At 41.4% G+C, this 22,433-nt stretch overlaps 1 protein-coding gene across 1 annotated transcript in view; it reads left to right on the plus strand.

The window, feature by feature from the left end:
- Positions 1-22,433, plus strand: part of HEATR1 (HEAT repeat containing 1) — a 205,382-nt gene that overhangs the window by 14,188 nt on the left and 168,761 nt on the right. Inside the window, 8 exon segments of the mRNA XM_018563295.1 lie at positions 1,109-1,249; positions 3,527-3,738; positions 7,946-8,079; positions 9,208-9,310; positions 9,398-9,508; positions 12,767-12,884; positions 15,266-15,373; positions 21,146-21,241. Of these exon segments, the coding sequence (XP_018418797.1) occupies positions 1,109-1,249; positions 3,527-3,738; positions 7,946-8,079; positions 9,208-9,310; positions 9,398-9,508; positions 12,767-12,884; positions 15,266-15,373; positions 21,146-21,241 (1,023 nt within the window).

The raw sequence follows: 22,433 nt of genomic DNA on the forward strand, positions 1-22,433 counted from the left end.
AAATGTGCATACCGTTTTATTCTGAAGTAAACTTTTTGTAACACTGCAATCGTGTATTTTATTTAAAATAAATGACAGTGTTAATTTTTTTATTTTTTTTATTAGATCTGATTAATCGAAAAAAAAAATGGACTAATCGATTAAGGAAAATGCATGTGTGTTTTTAAGATTGTGTTTGTATCTGTGTATATAAATGAATATGTGTGTTTCTCTATTTTGTAGTTGTAGTGATGCTGAATGGTTTTTAAAACCCAAATGCCTTTTGAGATAAATTGATTTTGCGTTGCAGTTTGGGCACTCTGGTTCAAAAACGGTAGCCATCACTGACCTAAGATGTACCTCAAATGTAATATGGCATATCGTAAAGTGCCTTTCCCCCTCAGTGTCTCCCCTTTCTCATAGTGGAGATTTGGCACTGCTCCTGCCCTCTTTTCACAAAATAATGCTGGGTGCCTGAGTAACCTTTCAGTAGGAATAGGTAGTGCAGTGTGGGAGAGTGTGCCTATGACTGTTCAAATGCTGACCGTTAGGCCCCATTCACACACGAATCAGCCTGCACGTGCAGGGCGGTACCAAGCAGCTGCCGGGAAGGACAGGTGCTGTGTGTGATTAGTACGCAGCCCTTGTCATTCTCTATGGGGCTACGCGGCCGTACGCCCTCCCTACACTCACCTCAATTGCAGGTCCGTAGGGGTGCAGGTGAGTGTATTCATACGCCGCCTGAATGGATCCTGTATGCATCCCGGCCAGAAAACCTGCACCCCTACGGACCTGCAATTGAGGTGAGCTTAGGGGGGCGTACGGCCGCATAGCCCCATAGTGAAGGACGGGGGCTGTGTACTAATCACACGCAGCACCTGTCCTTCCCGGCAGCTGCTCGGTACGGTCCCGCATGGAGCTGTATGTGCAGGCCGATTCGTGTGTGAATGGGGCCTTAGTTTCCTTTTGGATCAGTATTTCACGGCCCAACCAGCACTTGAGGGGCACATTATTGCTAAAGCTCAACATTTTTTACTTTATTTTCTCACTACTTTATGTTGTGTTCTCTTGTCAGCTTTTTATGTAATGTTTTGCCTGGCCCATTATTGATTTTATTTTTTTTTTGCAGGCGTTTTCAAACCATGCTGGGAGCACAGCCAAACTGAGAATCTTGATGTCTTTTTATGTCTCCAGTATAGTGGCTGCTTTGGATTGTGCTGATAACATTTCTGACATGCTGGTTGCTAAACTTCTTCCTTATGTACAAAAGGTATTAATGTGAACACTATTCTGCATACCTCCAATTTGATCATTTTGTAACATTGGAAAACCCTAGATTCTGCTGGGTTAAAAGAGAACTATGAGGTGAGTGCTTTTCACAGTCACAATGAGACTGTCACAGGTCGGCTTAGTAGATCGGGAGGTGAGCGAACACATACCGGCGTTCGCTCACCTCTCGATCCTCTCACGGCCCTCTGCCGTGACAGGGGAGGGGCTGGATTCCCCCCCCCCTACTCCGATGGGGAGGGGGCGGGTACAGCTGGCTCTGCCTCTAGATCACGCAGCTGGGCGGATCCAGACATAATTGTCGGGATCCGCTTCAGCTGCGGCGTCACAGTATACTGCGAGCAGCAGCTCGTGGTATACTGAGGCGTCTCAGTATACCGCGAGCTTCAGCTTGCGGTATACTGAGCCTGGGGTGACGAGAGGACGCTAGTTTGTGTCCTCCAGTTACCCTAAGGAGAACTATGGGGAAAAACCTTAACACCATAGTTCTCTAAGTTGCTTGGCCCAAAGCAGAAAAGATGCATGTGTGAGTACCTTGCACCAATATTGTTTTTCAAGTCAAAATGGCTGACACTCAGCAATTGCTATGAACAGATTTGGACAGGTTGAACCATCCTTTATACCCATACGTTGTACAGATGTAGCAAAAGAAATAGCAGAAGCAGTAGCTTCAACTGGAAGCTAACTCTAATTTAAGAATTTTCATTTTCCTGCTTATTGTGCCAGCATGACGTCAACACAGTGTACACTCATATTTGTCTTGTACTGTGTGAGACATGTTTAGTCATTCTTATAGGGCCATTCTTATTTTTTGTCAATACAATTTCTTCCACAGTTAATGGCCTAAGTTATATTCTGGATTGTTTTTATGCAGTGTTGATTCATGATTTCGTTTGTTTTTCATGAGTCAATGTAAGTGATTGCTAACTTGTTATGCTGACAAAGTGTAGCATACGTTCTGTGTATTTGTAGGCTTGATAGCTGGGTTCTATAATGGTAACCTGTTCTTTGGGCATGCTAACCATGCATTCTCTTTGCATTCCTGCCATTCCACTCTGGTGTCTGGAAGAAAGGAGAATACCCAGAGGCGAATTTATCAAAACTGGAGCAGACAAAATCTGGAGCAGCTGTGCATGGCAACCAATCAGCTTCTGTCTTTCATTTTCAAAGCTTAACTGAGCATACTGAAGAGAGAAGCTGATTGGTTGCCCTTTGCAACTGCTCCACATTTTGTCTGCTCCAGTTTTGATAAATTCCCAGAGGGGAATTTACCAAAACTGGAGCAGACAGAATATGGAGCAGTTGCCGGTGGCAACCAATCAGCATCCACCTTTTTATTTTCAAACCTTAACCGTACAAACTGAAGAGAGATGCTGATTGGTTGCCATGGGCAACTGCTCCAGATTCTCTCTGCTCCAGTTTTGATAAATTCCCCTCTAGTGTCCAGGGGTATGGGGAAGCATGTGACAATTTCCTTCCTCCCATTTGACAGCACTGGAGCTTGTCTGTGCAGGCACCCAGCACTCTTTTTATAGGGACCTGAAGATTGTTCTCAGCTTTGTGTGAAGGGGCTTGCTCGCTTTTTTTTTTCCTGGTAGACATAGGGATTATTTCACTAAGAGCTAAATACCTCAAATTTTGACGTAAACGAACTCATGGGTATACATTTAGCGTATAGTTATGTACAGTATTTGTGCAGAATTTATCAACATTTAGGCTTTCTTCACTTTTTTTTTTATATATGGTTGTTTCCAGTGCATAAAATAAATAAAATGCAAATGGGTTCAGTTATTTGCACCCATAAATTTAAAAACCAGCCAAGGCGTAAAAATAACGCTTTTTATTTGATCTGCTTCCTGCCTTCAGGATGGCATGGGTTCCTTGCTGTGTCCTCCTTTTGGATGAACTCCATATTCCAGCAATGTGTTTTCAAATACTTCCATTGCCTTTTGTTTTTATTTTAGTTAATCTTGTGATATTTCACTGAAAGGTCACGTAACCATTTTATCTCATGCGATAATGTTTAGTGAATTGAACCCATAAGTGCTGGGGGAGTAAAAAAGTTGTGTTGCTAGGAATAGTGGAAATAAGTAAACTTTTTTTATTTTATTTTTCTACACAAAGCACGGGTTCACTTTTAGGAAGTCATGCATTTTAGTATTTGTGAAGCCAAGCAGTGAGTCTAATGGTATAAAATGAAGTGAGTCTCCTTTGAAAGAGCAGACATGAATTGTGTTCTAATGAGTGTTTTCTGCTCTAGGGGTTAAAGACTTCCCTCGTGGAATACAAATCTTCCACATTCATTATAATATGCCAGTTGGCAACAAAATCAATTGTAGAATCATCTGTGTTGAAAGCCTTGACATCACAGGTCAGCAGAACACTTCTCAAAACGTCATCTCTCCTCCGAGAAGGTGTGGGATGTCTAATTATACTTCTGCAGAATCAACAGTCATCAAATGTGGGAAACAAGTAAGTAATCAGCAGTGTAAAAAGTGTATCTTTTTGTATTTATCAAGAGACATGGCAGTGTTGCAGGACCACTAGATTTGTATCCCCACCCGCAGGAGGTGCCCCCTGTGACGTACACCCGGCCCCAACCCTCTGTATGCCAATCGCATGTGACTACACGCAGTTGTGAACTAAGCGTGCCGTCAAAAGGACGTGACGATACCACACTCGGCCACACCTTTCCCAGAGATTTACCGGCTCACAGGACAACAATCTCAGGCCAGCAGACTGAGAGCGATTGTTACTAGCGTTGGTTAACTCCGCAGTTAACCCTTCAGTTAACCCTTTATACATCAAATGTTCGCTGCCACCACTTTTTTTTTTTTTAACGGAAACACAGACTGTTCCCAGCAAGTGCTGTGACAATTAAAAACACTTAGGGCCTGTTCACACGACGTCCGTTTTCTGTGCTGACCTGATCCGTACGCTCCTGCACTAAAAATGCAATGTATCCCTATGTGTTTTATGGGCTACAGTTCTCACGTGCGCAGTCCGTTCAGGTTACGACAGAAAAATACTGCATGTCACATTTTCTACGGTCAGGAAACGCATAACACCGCGTCTGCAGATCCGCACCTGATCAGGACCTGAAACTCATGTGAACAGGCCCTTAAACAAAGCCTATGATGCCCCTGTCCTCTCAAACAGGAATAGGACAGTTTTTACTATACAGTAGTGCTCTTCACAGAGGCAAGGATACTTTGAGTTCATATTTAGAGCATAGGGATAAGCTTTACGATTTTAAGGATCATCCTTTAATAAAAGAAATGGTGCAGAAATATATACAGAAAAAGATAATAAAGAAACAAAATAGATAACAGTAAAACAAAAGAGAATACTTAACCGTCCTGGTTTTTTGGAGTTCTGACAGTCCAAAGTTCAATAATCAAGAGGGGTCTGAAGGGCTCTCCTTCAAGCAAGCTTGCACAGATGTCCAGATTTTAATGTGGAACTCTACTACGATAAGACTTCTTGATGTTGCTGGAGTTCCTTTTCTTGATGTTTCAAAACAAGAGCCTCTATAGCTGCCTCGGCAATATCTTTTTGTCAGCCCTCTAGGGGGTGTCACGGAGCTGGCCCGCAGGGCTGGGAAGGGAGAGCAGGAGGGACGAGCTTTTACGATTTCCTCCTCCTGCTCCTCCCGCTCCTCCCAAACTGGTAAATTAATAACTACGAGGATATTGGGTATTCATTTTCCATATGGTCCGGCAACCCCTAAATTATTATGCATAACGAAGTTACCTTTAGATTGAAGCTAAATGTGCCCGAGATGTGAATGATGGGAGGCCCAGGAAGGTAAATGTCGCCTGTCCAGCCGTGGCTCATTCTGAACTATGTTTTCTTGGTATCTATGTTCTTGTTGTAACAAGACACAGCCATTTCTGCACCAAATTTTCAATATCACTGTCCAATTCCAAATTATGAAATGGAGCTGATATTGTAAATTAGGTTTATGACTTTCGGATGAATGCTGGGGTCACCTGGGTTGTTAAATCTGCCTGCTTATCAGACCTGCTTGTGCTTATATCAACTTGTCAACTGCTAATTTATTAGGGGATTAGCTAAGCTGGGCAAAAGCGTTTCAATGCATTGGCACCCCTCATGAAGAAGTAATTGAAGCTGATACCCTCAGGTGCAGGGGAAACTCTATACAAGAGTCATCTGTTTTAATGCTTCACTTAAGAACTATACAGATTACAGGTGCAAATTAGCAGGTCTCTATTTATTTTTTGGAATTTGAAGAGACCTGAAGGAGGTGATATTGAGTCCTAAGGTCTCGGAATGTTTTACAGTTACCCTGACAGGTAAATAGATCCTTGAGTACATTGATATCTTTAGCACCCCAAGACCGAAATACAGAGGACTCTAAACCTGCATTAAAAATTGGGGAGGACAAAATGGGCATTAATGGAGAAAGTACAGTAGGGCTATGGAAGAGTTTCCTAATCTCTCTCCACGCTAGCACAGTATCTCTAAACAGGATGTTACTTTTAATATGGGAGGGAAGTAAGGATACAGGAGTGTGAAGTATACCAGGGAGGGACCACAGTGCAACCAGATGGCTCTCAAGCGGAGTATTGGTATAAAAGGAGGTATCATGTAGCCAGTCCCGTACATGGCGGAAAAGGCTGGCTAGGTTATAGATTATAGGGCTGGGCACATTGGCTCTCATATTTGGAGTAGACTTGCAGCTTCCATAAGACCACTCTTGATTTCTTTCTTCACCATATAAAAGTTGAAAAGGCTTTGTGTAAAAGGGTAATATCCTTATGTTTAAGAAGAAGCGGTATACTTTGAAAAGGATAAAGTAGTCAAGGGAAACTAACCATTTTAATTAGGTGGCATCTACCCAGGAGAGAGATGGGATAGTCCTGCCATATTCTTAATTCTTGTGTCACTTTGTGGATTATTGGTTTATAATTCAGGGAATATAGATCTCTAGCTGAGCGTGGGATACAAATGCCTAAATAGGTCAGGTATTGTTTTTTAATCTGTAGAGAGGGGTGGGCATAAGAAAGGGCTTTCAAAAAGGATTTATCTTGAGTTGGAGGCAAGATTTCATTTTTATCTACGTTAATCTTCAGGCCAGAAAAGGAGCCATATAACTTTATGTTCAGGATGAGTGGTATTTGGGTCAATGGATCAGACAAAAATAATAAAATGTAATCAGCAAATGGGGCCCATTTTAGTATTGTAAGGACCAGATTGATAACCGCTAAATAGTCTATTAGAGGTGAGGGAGCGGGACAATGGTTCAATAGCAATATTAAACAAGAGCGGCGAGAGGGGACATCCCTGGCGAGTCCCCTTATATCAAGTGCCTGTTGGAAGTTGAGGCTTTCTTTTTCCTGGGAGGGCTCTTGATCGGGGAAGCAGAAGATAAGGCGGCATCAGAGAAGTGTCAGTCGACACAGGTTTTAGCGTGGGTAGAAGATGTGAATTGCAATGGTTTCCCCATCTGGAGCCGAAAAGCGTAGGATAGCTGGGTATGCCAGAGTGAACTTGACACGCTTATGCACTAGGAATAACAGGCTGCGGGAGAGGAGTGTGTCACATGCCCCGCCCCCTGCAGTGCACACAGTGTGCACACAGTGTGCACACCCGGGCAGATCAGCATCGCAGATGGTATAAGCAGGAGAACTGATCTCCCTTGGAACATCTGTTCGGTCCTGAGATGTCACTTCTATCCGACTTTGTGAGTGGGGTGGAATGCGAGATCGCACTCAGTTGGATCTCCTGCACATACGATTTGCGATGCCGATCTGCCCTGGAACAGTTAAGAAAGCGTTGGAATGCTTGACCTATTGGCGGTCACACATTCCATCGCCAAAAAACTGGGCGTGATTACATTGAAATGTGTGACCACGTCACCGGTCACACATTGTAACGTAGTCACAAACTTTGATCGAACACCGCCATCGGGGGTACGGCCGGTACTCATGTAAGGGGTCTGGGCAGCCTGGGGGCCTCTTATGAGTATCAGCTGTACCAGAGGTGGCATGGCAGAGGTGACATGAGAGGGGGGTGGAGGGGGCTGGGCCCCAGCAGCAGCAGGTAAGAGGAGTTGGGAGGAGGTACAGGGGAATGGACCCCGGCGACCAGCCCACCTGAGGCCCTGCAGAGCCCACCATAGAGAGTATCAGATGGGCTGAGCAGGATCTATAGTGTGCTCTGCAGGGTCATTGTCAAGTGGGCTCAGTGGCAGCTAGTCTCTGATAATCAATCTGGGCATGTGTTGGAAACTGTGACTCACCACCCGAATTTTTGTTAGCTTCGGGTCCCCTTTCGTCTATGTTCTCCACGTACGTCTGATTTTCGTTCTGGTCGAACGGGGAGGAAAGAGAATGGCGGGTCGGTTGCGAGCGGGCCACAAATCTGTCCATAGCCTTTAGTGGTTGGGAGACCGGGTGAGAGGTCCAGGTGAGAAGCAAGAATAAGTGTGTATTTAGAAGCTGAATAAGTGTGTATTTAGAAGTGGTGGAACGGAACTCCAGCACACACATCTAGTCCATCTGGCGCCGGAACCGGAAGTCCCTATAAGAGATTTTATCGATTAGTTGTTTCAGCACTAGTTTTTTTAGTTTTATTCTCTTTAGTGCTTGCAGCTTTAATTGTGTTTGGCCGTTGTTATTGTGGTTTATTCCACATTTCTGCTCTTGTTTTGCAGACCATTTATTCATCTCTGCAAAGTGCCTGACCTGGTCAGTATTCTGAAGGAAATTTCCAGCTTATATGACATATCCTCATTTTTAGAATACCTTCTTCTGAATTTGGTTTCTGCCATCTTTAACTCATCATCAGGTATGTGGATCCTTTGTCTCATAAAGCACATAGAAAGTGCACTTTTGCCTAGTATATAGGCATTAAAAAAAAACATTCTCAACAAGCAGCAAAAGAGCTTTAAAGCAAGCCATCCCTGACCTCTCTAACTGCTTGTACTGTGAAGTAATTATTTCTCAAAAGTCAGGTTTTACTTGGCTTCTACTCCTGTGAGGCTTCTAATATTCTGCTGCAATAGTAAGTAATAAAAGTGCTAAGAATCTCTCCACAATACCTAGGACTAAAAATACTTTAGTGTGCATAGTCTGGGTAGATGTTCACTTTCAGTTAAAAGGTAAACTTTACCTGCAATTTTATTGGAATGCATTGCTTTTTAGTACAGAAAATACTTCTGGTGATTTGTGATGTAACCAGTGCTATTATAAGAGTCTTCTGCTTTTAATTATAAAAACAATCGCCAACCGAAATGTTTTAACTCGGTTATGGTTTGAATTTAGAAATACATAAAAAAAAAAAAAATCCTTGTGTTCTCTACACTGACTCACGTTTACAATGCAAAATGTAAATGGAGAGGCATTCAGTATTTTCTGGGGACTGTTAAAGCACTGAAATATTGGTGATTGTGAAACGAGTGTGGAATCAGAAACAAGAAATGATGGATGCTATTACTTCTAATAACAAAGGCCCACAATTATTTTTTGTACAAACTGGATGTCTTCAGCGGCACACAAAGTAAAACACGGTGCAATGAAGCATGGCCTTTTTAATGTTTTACTGTGTAAATAAAAGCTTTATAATACTTGACAAATTATTTTTAGCCACACAAAAACACCATGAAGAAAGAATCGCTAAGCAGAAGTACTAATCTATTCTTGGTCTACTTGGGCCATTCCAGAACTAAAAATAGTAACCTTTCCAAGAGGTTTGCTGTTCTTTAATGATCAAATATACAGAATTTGCCCTAACTTTTTATCTCATTTAATTAATCTTGTTTAATTTTTTATTAAAACAATGCAAAATTGGAAATGCTTGGGCATAAGATTTGGTTTTAGTCTGGAGTTTTTTTTTCTTTCTGTTTTTCATCAAATACTATTGTTGGCAATAAAGTAGTTTGCTTTTTTTTAAAAACTTTTTTTGATGTTGTCCTAGGGGAAAATGCTGATGTGGCAGATCCTGTTGTGTGTAAAGCTATTCTTGAAGCAATACTTCACAATATTATCCTGGAAAAAGACCTCTCTATAATGTTAGCTCGGTAAGAAACCTTGTATGTTTACTTGGTAGCCTTTCCTGTTTTGTTTGCAATGTAAATACAGTTGACCTTTATCTGTACTGTTTGTAGGACTTTTCTGGACGAATTCATTTCATTTGGCGAACACGATCGTGAGGACGCTAACAAAATGGCGGATTTGGGGAAACGTATCCTGCCTCTTATAAGGCTTTTAGAAACCAAGTATGTGAATTTATTAGCTGCTTATATGGCTAAGGCACATCAATGCAAAAGTTCAGGAATGATAGTGTTAATACACTGTCTTATTTTTCAAGGCAGTTCAAGGGACGATGAGGAGAATTTATCAAAACGGGTGCAGACAGAATCTGGAGCAGTTGCGTCGGCAAATCTGTCTTTCATTTTCAAAGCTTAATTGAACAAACAAGAAAGAAGCTGATTGGTTGCTATTGGCAACTGCTCCAGATTCTGTCTTCTCCAGTTTTGATAAATTCTCCCCAACATTTGTGCAATTTAGCAATGATTTGTTTAAACCTGAATGACAGTTGTAACATTCTAGATACAGAAATAATATGTAGCTAGCTACTAAGAATGGGGAATGACTGGTAAAAAAAAAGTACGAACACCCCTCCCCTCAAAATTTTAGGGGTCACATTTGAAAAACCTCCTTCCCTTGTTTGATGGACATGGAAAGTCATCTGTTTATACTGCTGCCTAATGAAGGATGGGACACCTGGCAAACAAAAAAAAAATCTGTAGGCCAGCCCAGGATAACCCCTACTAGTCTCAGGATGCCTCAGTTTTGTGCTAGTGTTCTAGGAGGATGGTTGTTAATCCTTGCGAGTCTGTGTAGTTTTGCTTTGTCTGTGGATACACACACAGCTTACTAGCACACACAAAGAAGACTGCTGGTAAGAATCACTCTAAAGGTGCCCATACACCTTACGACCATCGCAAGACTTTTGTCTAGAAGTCAGAACCAGTGCAAAGAGGGCCAGCTGATTCTTCAGGAAACTAAAACTTTTAGACATCAAGGAGCAGCATATATTGTAAGTGATTTTCATCAGCATTTTAAATAGCTTAACCCCTTCGTGACGGGAGACGTACACTGTACGTCCAGCCACAATGGGACCAAATGACTTGTCACGTACACTGTACGTGACGAGTTATTTGCTGCTTTAGAGGGCTGTTGATTGCTGAGAATCAGCTTTTAACATTCATTAATGGATGCCCTTACTACAGAGGCATTCATTAATGAAAGGGTTAACCTTTTTCAGACACCCGATACCTTAATATCGGGTGTCTGAGAGTCACAGCAGAGCAGACACAGATGCCGGCTTTTGCCTGCATTCTGACAGCTGGTATAGATCGAGAGATATCTCTCTCAAGCTATACTGGCTTTTTTTTTCCTTTCATGAATAGATACATAATGTGTCTATTCCTATAATGTATCTATTCCTGGAAGAAGAATGTTTGTTTGCTGATCGTTGTTGCAACAATCAGAAAACCTTTAGTAACAGCTGAATCCTGAACTGCTGCAGGATCAGTGTCACTAACTTATTATCGGCTGTTCTGAAGTTTGAAGCAGCCTGATAATAACCATAAATGTATTAATTTATCAAGCAGTAACAGTGAGATTAATTCACAATGACTGCTTGATATATTTAAATAAATAAAATAACATTTTTAAGTTAAAAAAAAAAGTGAAAAGTGTAAAAAAAAAAAAGTGAAAAGTGTAAAAAAATAAATAAATTTGTAAAAAAATAAAATAAGGGACAAATGTATGTATTGCATTTTTTTTAGCTGTGCTGGTTGTGTAAAAAAAATACTACAAATCAAAACTGGGAAAAAAGTGTTTTTTTAACGTTCTTTCCTCTTTTTTTATATTTTATTTGTCCTAAGTGAGGCGTTAGACACACATATGTGATATAAATATGTAGCCCTATCTGTCCTCTAAAAAACAATATATAATATGTGTAGGTGCACTTTGTAAGAAAGTATATTACTGACGTGGAAGAATCACACAGCAAAAATGTCAAAAGTGTGTCAGTCATTTACGAACAGAAACTAAAAACAAGCTCAGTCATGAAGGGGTTAAAATCCTTTTGACTTTAATATGACTTTAACCCCTTCATGACTGAGGCCTTTTTTCCCATTGTTTGCACCCATGTTATATTCCACATTTTAGGCCTGAAAATTACTTAAAACTAGGGATGTCCCGATGCCACTTTTTCAGGCCCAAGTACAAGTACATCCCCTCATGTACTTGCCGATACCAATTACAAGTCACTGTGTCGGAGAGAGCAGGGACGTGTCAGTGGCAGCGCTGGTCCAGTGGGAGGAGCTCCAGGTGGGGTACCACCTAAAAAAAAAAAACATAGCGCATGCTTCGGCGCTAGGCATCGGGACATTTTGACAAGTACAAATACTTTCCAAAATGCCCTGTATCGGGCTCGATTCCGATGCTAGCATCGGTATCGGGACATCCCTATATAAAAAGTATTGAATTTATTCATCCTATTTTATAGGGACAAACTGTCCTAAATGAAGCACCTTTGTTTCATCCTGTGACAACTGTACCTAACTAATAATAAAAATATCCTTCCCTACCTCGCCCACGTTCCTTACCTCTGCTCCTCCCACAGTATAATTACATTTGAATATTAAAAAGGTATCTTAGACAAACAGAAATGTAAGTATTTGTTACCTTTTAATTTTATAGGACCCCCCATTATATATTTTTTGCTCAAGATTCATAAGAATCAAACGCATCCCCTGGGAAGACACGAATATACTCACAATAAGGCCCCATTCATATCTGTAAGTTTATAGGCAGTTAGGGATTCCTGCGTCATGAACTTGCATTTTCCTGCAGCAAGAATCCCTAATCTGGTGTTTACAAACGGCAGCTGTCATCTATTCAAGTTAATGATCAGGTGACAGCCGCTTCATGTAAAAGCCTGCACACTGCATGTAATGGTATGGGATATGATTACATGCGGTTAGAAAACACTCGAGTGTTTGATTCTGAACCATATGCAATCATATCACATATCATTACGTGTGGTGGTCAGGCGTTTACATGAAGCGGCTGTCACCTAATGTTCGGCTGTCACCTGAACATTAGCGGAAGTGGAAGGACATTTATTCTCGTTTTGTTTTGTATTATATCGCTAAAGTGGTGATCTCGCAAAGGACTTTTTTGGACAGTACTGATAAAAATAATTTGTATTAAGTGAATGTATTTCTATTTTTAGTGTGTTTTTTACAACTAAGTGCATGAGTTGATGTGTGATGTATTTAATATATGGTGGTGGTTGTAAAAAGTGCAGTGCACATGATAAAAAAATAATGGGGAGAGCATACAGGCTTTTATAAAGTAGTATACCTTGTGAAGTTGAATGCAGAGGTGCTAATTGCTTGGCTACCATGCTTGGCTGCTTATGGTGCAATATTATTTTTGCTTTATTTTATCTTCTGTAGATACCCCCAAGCTTTGGATTTTGTGTTGGAGAAACAGCTGCGGATTGGGATGGTTCAGGAAGAACAAGGCTTATTCCATCAGTTCATTGCACTCTCCACCAGTGGAGGGAAACATGAGGTTTGTGTACCAGACAGATCTTTAATGATAAATGTTCTATGCTTTCTTCAGCTGAATTTTCACCAGTCACATTCCAATTCTGTTTCACATCAAGCTTTAGTCAGAAATCGACGTCTAGAGCAATTTCTTAATTTTTGTACACATGATAAAACTTGATTTTTTGACTTTAAAACAACTTAAAACCCCAAACAATTATATATTTTCGGAAAGCAGAGGGCCTGTAGAATAAAAAAATGCAATAGTTTGTCACACGATAATTGAGTAAATGTTTATTAAACCAATATTTTTAGGATAAAATAGACTAAAAGGAATTATAGTGCACATAAACAGAGTATAATACCCATTTTTGGTCAAATATAAAAGCTGGGGTTGTGTCGGGTAAATAGATACCAAACATATCAAACCTTAAAATTGTGTGCGCCTGTGAAATGGCATAAAACGAAGCACCCAAAATTGCCCATAGGCGACGCTTTGAAAGCCTTTACTCATTTGTTTAGTGTCAACAGTAAGTGATGGCCATAGAATTATTACTCCTTTGACATTTGTGGCACAATCGTTTTTGCATGTAGGCACACCTGATGCATGTGTGTTTTTTTTGTATGTGTGTAAAGTTGGGTGTGGAGGGGGGGAGACTAAAATAAAAAATGTTTTATTTTTTTAATGTGACTTTTCATAACACTTTATCGCCGTCACATAGGGGCTAACAAGCCCCCTATGTTGTGGCACGGATACAGTGGCAGGTCCTCTTTATGGAGACATCGGGGATCTATTAGACCCCTAATGTCACCTATGGACCACACAGAACGTGATATAGCACAAATCGCCATTGCTGACAAAAAAAAGTGTGATCTTGCTATAACCACTTTAGGACTGCAACGTTTATAATACTGTACATATTGCAGTCCTGAAGTGGTTAGTGTTTCAATTTTGCAGACAATTTTCAGAACTCCTCTATATGTTATGCCATCTTATTCACACAGCATGCCTAAAAAAACCTTTTAGATTTTGTCTGTGTAGCTGGCTTTTCGAAGCTAATCTGTTCTAAATCAAAGTGACGGGAAGCTGGTTGTTCCGAAAGAAAGACTTTTGACACTGAGCTTCCCCACATTAACATCCATTCTTTCTAGATATTTCTTACTTTGTCAGGATACAGGGGGACATTCAGTAATGCCTTCACTGCACTTTTCTGAGGGTATGGACCTTTAAAAGGTCCTGCACCAAATTCAAGAAAGCCCTGTAAGTTGCTTTACTAACACTTGCAAAAGTGAGTGTCTGCTCACTTTAGTTAGCCTCCCCAGAACAAAGGAAACATGGGGGGGTTAGGTTAGTTGCAACAGCCTGTGTACTCTCCTCTCAGGACCTTTTGAAAGTTTTGGTGGGAGGGCTGCATGGTGGTGGTTCTCTCTGACTGGCAGACTAGAAGCTGCGCTGAGGCCGGTCTCTGCGGATTTAAGGAATAGGGTCTTAACCCTGCCTGTTCTGCTCCACCACTGCTGAGGACTGCTGGGATCTGTTGTTCCCCCTGCCGTCTACTGCTGAGGTCTGCTGTGATCTATTGTTGCCCCTGCCATCTACTGCTGAGATCTGCTGGGACTTGTTGTCCCGCCCTTACTGGACGTACTCATACTGTGCCTTGTTACCTGTAGGATTACTTCTTCTACCCCTGGATTACTAGCATTGTAACTCTGAACGTATTCCTTCATGTGCCCGTTGCCTACCTTCTGATTTGACCCTCCAATTGACCTGCAACCCCCCAGGACATAACCCCGGCCTCTGTACCTCGCTTTGTATACCCAAATTCCCCAATAATCACCCCGCATGCCGGGTTCTGCGTTATTTGCCTCTGTGTATTTTCTTTCTGTGCTCCTAGTTCGTCACACCAGCAACCAATCACTCATCCCTGGCTCCATTCAGCTGCTGGACAGCTACAGCAGTAAATAGTACTCTTTGCTTGCTGCGCCTGCCTGAGTGACGGGAGCAGTGGCTGGGTAGGGAGCTCAGTGAATCGGAGTCTGTTATTTAATTAACAGGCAAAGCTCTACTGAGCTGCACTAAGGACAGTGCGTCCACTATGGACAGTCAGTGCTAGCCCCAGTGCTAGCCTACATGCAGCAAATTCAGGTACCTGTTCCTAACTGGTGCATGAATCTGTTGCAAGCAGAAAACTGCATGAACTGGAATGGAGCCCATTTTCGGTAACAGGCAAGTATTTTTTTTTCAGATCTCTTACTTTGTACTGGTATTTTTTCAGGAAGCAGCAATTCAACTTTTTTTATTTCTTTAGGTCATTTCAATTTGTTTAATTTTATAATATGCATGTCCTATTTTGCATGCTTTCTGTGACAATTATGTGAGTATTATATTTTCTGATACTTCTACAGCTACTGGCAGATTGTAATACATCACTCCTGCTCAGCCTGAACCATCCACAGCCAGCGGTGAGACAACTTGCTGTCCTGCACCTTAAGAACATTATTGAGACTTCAAAGGTGAGAAACTACATTCTTCAAAGGTGTTTTTGTGAGGTTTTTTTTCATATTCCTTCCCTGCAACAGCTAAAGCGTATCTAAACTCAAGAACCAGAAATAGCTGGGAGAAATGTAACTGATAAAATTTCAGCACGGGTGGAAAGCACTGGAAGTTATCAACTCACAACATTTCAGGCAGGGTCAACAGGTGTTTCTCTTTTCTTCATTGAAGTTCACTGCACCGATCAAAATATCATGACCACTGGGTTATAGTTCAAACTGCAGGAGTAGGATGCTAGGTGCAAAACAAAGGAATACCACTAGTGGTAGCACAATGCTAATAGCCAAACCTTCGAACAGCTAGAAAGGTTCCATTTTTTTTTTTTTTTTAAATTCTTTAAGTATTGTAGCAGGTTTAAAAAACAAATAACAGGGTAACATTGTGTAAAGAAGAAGGTAATACAGAAAAAAGCATATGACCATAAAGACAGGTGCTTATAGGGCACAGAGCTACAATAACACAGCCATAAAGATATGTCATATCTGGTAGAGGTAGCAAATCAAGCCAGATAACAACCTCCCAAGTACCCGTGTGATGCCGAGAGATTGCGCGAAACATACCCCTGATTGTATACTGAATGTCCAGAGGTGTTTAAAGAAAGATAACAAAGAGTAATAGTAAAAGGAGGGGGAAGGAGAGACTATGGCACCGGGACTTCAAGAGTCTCCACAGCTTGGACAACATCACCTTGACATTAAAACATCACTCAAGTAGGCTGCTGTATTCCTGAGAATACACAAAATCCAGCCAGTATAACCATGTTTTCCGGAGCTTCTCTCTATGTTGACAGGCAGAGGTCAATTCTTCATAGTGCGTATATTGTCCACTTTCCGGAGCCAGAGCGGCAGTATGTTTCCAATACAATGGAATAAACGCTCTGGCAGCGTTAATCAGGTGTAAGAGGAGGGAGCACTTGTATCGGGTCTTGGATAGTGGAGACAGTTGTAGGAACAAATAACAGTCCATGAACCCATCGCACTCCTGACCGCTTTTTCCATTCAGATTCAAGTGGGTGCAGCAGTGACCATGCACAAAGAAAAGTATGGACACCGGGACAAAAGTTGCAATACCGATGCGCCTATTAACGAAAATGCAGCATAATCACACTCAATGCAATGTTTCGGGGCCTCGCAAGATCCCCTTCCTCATGCAGGACATGTGATAAAAGTGCAGATGAAACACGCATAAAAATACAGAACAATACGTGATAGCCAACCAATCCCTGAGCTTAATTGCGCCCTGTGATGTCATAGTGACGTCATATTCCAGCCAAAAATTACATGGTAGTATACTGAGCCACATATGTCCCAGGCTGGATAACAATCAAGTGTGACATAATGAATTATCACAAGTAAGGTGTATTACCTCAAAGCAGCAAAGGTATCCCAGAAGGGAGTGGTTAGCTGCTGTTGGAGCTCTACAGCCAGTGGTGGGTCCCGTCCATTGCTGTGCCAGTGGTGGGTCCCCTTGTATAATGTACATCCTCCTTCTTCCTAAAGTAATTCTGCAATCTTGGCCACATGCTCACATGGAAAGGGAAGGCATTACCCTTTTTGACTTGCAAATACAGTAATTTCCATCATCTGTTACATCTTATTGTCTGTCTGCTAGTAACCTGCTGTGTTCAATAAAGATCTTCATGGATGAAAAGGTATTTGTTGAGTTCAGCTATCTGATGGATTGTCTGCAGTGATTGTATCTGCTATAACAGGCCAGGCATAGAGGTCTTAGGAAGGGTTAATCACTATTTCAACAATTGGACTCAATCTCCAAGCCTCCTAGAAAATGACTTCCTCATTGTGCCTTTCAAAAACGATCATGTGAAGTTCTTGCAGGCACCGGTTATGGCCCTGAAGCCATGATTTTAGGCAGATTTACTTTGTTCTGTGGGTGACGAGGAGAAATTGGTGTGCCCACTTCTGCATGAGAAGCAGTAGGCGCTAATTAGGTTGGTTAGGGAAACCTTGAAACTTGAGAAATTGTTCTCTAGATTTGTTAGGGATTTGGTGCTGTTCTTAGCCACAAGCCTAAGAGCTCTGCTAGCGACTTATACGCCAGGTATGCAATCTAATCTGTCAGCCCGCAGGATCTGCGGTCATACTGTATGTACTGTAGCTTCGCCTACATACAGTATACTGTGCTGAGCCAATCACGACGAGCGATGTACACAACCTCTGCCAATCCGAGCAGGCTTTGTATTCATTGAATACATCGCTCGCCGTGATTGGCGCATCGCGGTTTACTGTATGTAGCCGAAGTACATACAGTACTACCGCACATCCAGCGGGCTGACAGATCAGTGGGTGTATTTAAAGGGTCGTCTTATACGCCCAGTCGCCGTGTACGCCGGCAAATACGGTATGTGTGTAAAATATATATATATATATATATGCGCTCTACATTTGGGCTCGTCCTTGGGATAAGCTCTACATTTTGGGCGCTGGTCTTTGGGATTTGTAGTCCAAAGCAAAACACATAGTAAAGGAGGTACCTCCATTTGAGGACCCAACAGACGGAAAGTGTGTATGTATCTTTAGATCCCTGTATGCTTTGCTGGATCCTTTTAATATAGGCTTGTTTTTGGCCTTTCACTTGGGTCAATCTAACCTTGAAAGAGTGGGCTCCCCTGTACACAATAATGTAGTGGACCAGTTTGTGTAGGCCTCTAAATTACCTTTTTCTATGGCCCTTTTAGTTTTAAAGCTTCTAGTGTTGACAGTGATAATTTTCAGAGTTCTGTGGCTGTTCGGCATGACATTTGATGAAATCGTAAAGAACCTCAGAGGAAGCAAACTCGTTGAGGTTTAGTTTATATTTTTTCCTTTTTTGTAAACGGTAAAGAAGAACTCCGGGTACATTAAACATTATCCATTGCAATTGGTCTACCCCCGCACTGCAAAGGTTAACTGCTCGTTTTGGTCTTGGCTGAAACAAAAAAAAGTATACTCACCTGATACCTGATCCTGCCTGGCTGCTAGACTTGTCCTTGCAGTTTCTTTCCCTTCCGAGCTCCAGCTGTCTAAGGACCTGTGATGTCATCGGGTCCTTTCACTTGCATTGTGTGCATAAAAATGAATAACTAGATTCATTTTTAAAAGTAGCAATGACCTGTGCTGCACATTGCTTAACTAATATTTTCTGCCTTCAAGAAACTAGATTAGTCTCCTACCGACCTAATTTTTTTCATAAAAGCTATCCACAAATTTATCATGCTAATTTCACAGAAAAAGAACAGAGGAATGCTGATTGCCTTCAATAGGAACACTCCTTTTTCCTGTTCGCACATTCATTAAAGGGGTTCTAAACCCTCCGCAAGCAGTAGATATAGGCAAGAAGTTTGGGGAAAAAACCCCCCTCTTTAACTAGGTTTAAACTTACCTCGTTATCGCTGCAGGCTCCTGCACCGAGAATCAGGAACTGCTCGTTCCTTGGGGCGACGCATGCGCAGGATCTTGGGGCGGGCGCATGCACAATTCCGATTCTCGCCCGGGAGACGAGCAGAGAAGCAAGGTAAGTCTATGGACGCGTGCACCCACATGCAGACACGGCTGGATCGGAGGGACAGCAGTCAGCGCTGGATAGGAGAGCCGCCGCACCGCTGGAGGGACAGATGAAAACATCAGGAAAGAAGATCGGAATAAGAGACATAATTTAAGGTAAGTGGTAACATTAACATGGGGGAGGAATTTTTTTTTTAACTTTAATGTCACTTTAAAGAGGAATTTTACCCGTATCTTCAAAATAACAACAACCTTTAGAAATATTTATCAATCTACACATCAACAAATAGATACTTCTAGATAATTGCAGGCTTTTTATTCTTTGCTTACCTTTTTATTTTTAGGGCTGCGGAAATTAACGATTAATTCCTCGATTAATTGTAAATTTTTTTGATCGATTTAAATTTTTTTTGATCGTTACTCACCTCTCCGCCGGCTTCCGGGTCTTCCGTCGGAGATCATTGCTGTGCTGTATGTGTATAGTTGGATCTGTATGTGCGTTATAATCGAAATTAATCAATTAAAAATGTTTTTGATTAATTGAACAGGAAAATTTTAATCATTATCAGCCCTACTTATTTTTCTTTTCCTCCCCATTTTAACTAAGGGCCACTGTAATATCTTTACTTCTTGAAACTCTGGCACATGTGACCATGCACATCTCGGGGGAGGAAAACACCTTTCCCTGAGATCTCATGAGATTACAAATGAGATTTCCCACCAATGCACTGCTGATGTAACCTTCCCAGGATGCAGTGTTTTGGTGCAATTACATTATGCCAAAGTGGACCAGCAAATAGAAAAAAAAGAGATTTGTAACTAAAATAAAAACCTTTAACATGTTTCTTGTGGTACCTTTAAGACTTTTCTTGGCGCACACCAGACACAGCTTCCTCCCCTATGTTCCTTTGAATCCACTACTATAATTGCTTGCTAAAACGACGGTGGCATGCTGGGAGTGGGAGGGGTTATGCTTGGTGTGTCTGCAGCAAAGGAACAGGAACAGCTATTAGACATGTGCGATTCGTTTCGTTACGAATAGAAATTCGTACAAATTTTCCTGAAATTCGTAAATTCGGAAGCATCTTAAATCCGATTTGCAGTTTCCGAATTATATCCGAAATACGAAATTCCGTTAACGCATTTCGGATCCAAATTTCTTTGAAACAGGAACTAATATTACCCCTGTAAAATGAGGTTGAACAACATGACGATTTTTTTTTAAATCCGAAATACTGATCCGCTGCTGCTGAGGGTTGCATTACAATACACAAGCAGGAAATATGAAATTCCGTTGACTGAATTTCGTTCCGTTACGAACATTCGTTTTATTGAAGTTAAAAAGCAAAGTACATTTATATTGGAGTTGATGGTAGTTTTTTTTTTTTAAATGCGAATTTCGATACGGAATTCGTATTTCGTTTTGGTTGACCAATCAGAGGTTTTCTCTTCTGCTGCTGACAGTTGCATTACAATACACAGGCAGGAAATACGAAATTCCGTTGCCGTATTTTCGTTCCGTTACGAACATTCGTTATATTGAAGTTAAAACGCAAAGCACATTTATATTGGAGTTGATGGTAGTTTTTTTTTATCCGAAATTCGGATACGGAATCAGTCAACGGAATTCGTATTTCGGATAAAGAAACAACTACCACATCGACTCCAATAATAAAGGTATTTTTGCTTTTTAACTTCATCATAACGAATGTTCGTAAAGTTACGAAAAATGTGCCGAAACGAATAAATTCGTATTTCGTACGAATCCGAATTGAGTTTCCGTTACGAAATACGAAATAACGGATATTACGAAACGGAACAAATTTTTTAACGGCGCACAAGTCTAACAGCTATTTGATGCAAACAGTAATCTGTTCCTTCAGGGGTAGGCTGATCCACCTCTGCCACCATGCAAATACAGTATATATGCTTGAGTGACAATGATTACCTTTTAACACAGTGCCATTTAAGCTATCCTATCTTGTTAAGCAGTGTTCCTAGCATGCACTGTGTTTCTGGTCAGCAAGTCCTGGAGATAATTTCACAGTGCAGTTCTGCAAGACAGTGAAGGTATTGGTCCTTAGTGTGCAGCCTGTTGTTACAGACCTGAATTTGAGGCCTGAAGCATAGCGGGCCCCACACTGATCCCTGGCAGGCCGCATGTTGTCAATCAATGTTTAAGATGAACTGTATGTTAATGCATACACTGTATGTTTACTTTTTTTTTTACAGCCTGGTTTTGATGAATCTTTTCTTATGGAAGCTATCCTAGCTCGTCTCATGGATGACAATCTTGAGGTGCTTTTGTCCGCTTTGAATTCTTTGAAGGTGAGAGATTATTCTTATTGTGCTTGCTCGAAGTTGTTTTAGTAAAATTGATAAAACGTTAAAGCACAACTCCAGAAAAAAAAAAAATATATATACACATTTATAATTTTGGCCGTTTGCTATGTTCCAGTAAATTAACATTAATGGTGTTTCATGTGGAATCTCTAGCTTTAGGTAAAACTCCAACGTTCATTTTTCCTGCATATCTGTAATCGCTGAACTTCCAGCATTGTAAATCACTTTTTTTTAAATTTATTTTTTAACAATGATTATCCGCGCTATTGTGCTCTACCCCAAAATTCTCAATAACACCCTATTGACAGCTGCAGAAATAGAGAGAAGCTATATAAACTTCTCCCACATTATATTAAACAAAAGACACTGCGCTATCTCTAATATTATAAAACTCTAAGTGCATATACTTAGTGACAATGTTCACTCCAACTTATATATAGTCCATATAAAAATGTTCCCAAAAATGATATGATCAAAAATAAATGTGATGAAATCCTTGTGTTCACTTTCTATTGATCTTGCGATCATGCTAAAAAACAGCCGAAAATCCTACGATTCTCGGCTGGTTTTCTAGCATGCTCCTTAGACAAAAGACGTGCGACCGTACAGTAAAAACGCTTGCACGCCTTCCATACACTTTGCGATTATCGTACGATTTGCGGGATTTCCCGCGATTATCGCACAGTGTATGGGCACATTTTTAAGGTGCCCACACACCTTGCCATAATCGCGGGAAATCCCACGATCATACGATTATCGCAAGGTGTGTGGAAGGCGTGCAACCTCTCCTACTGTAAGGTCGCACGACTTTTATCTTATGAACATGTTCGAAAACCCACCGAGAATCGTACGATTGTACGTATGTGGCGTGTTTGCAAGATAAAAGCCGCACGGGCCGGTGTGCGCAAGCGCACACTGCCCGTTTACCATTGCTGTCATCGGAAGCCCACCCCTCAGCGGGGTGAGCTTGCAATAATAGCAAGTACGATCTGCCTGTCCAAGATAGGCAGATCGTACGTTTTTTAACCACCTCCGGGCCGGCCGTAGTAAAAAAACGGCCGGCCCGAGCTCTCTAGATCTGAGCGGGCGTCTTTAGACGTCCGCTCAGACACGCCCCCCCGCGGGAAATGGCCGGAATTTAAAAACAGGCAGCGATGCCTGTCACCATACAAGCGAT

This window comes from Nanorana parkeri, unplaced genomic scaffold (genome assembly GCF_000935625.1).
Source record: "Nanorana parkeri isolate BGI_ZX_2015 unplaced genomic scaffold, ASM93562v1 scaffold650, whole genome shotgun sequence".
NCBI lineage: Eukaryota > Metazoa > Chordata > Amphibia > Anura > Dicroglossidae > Nanorana > Nanorana parkeri.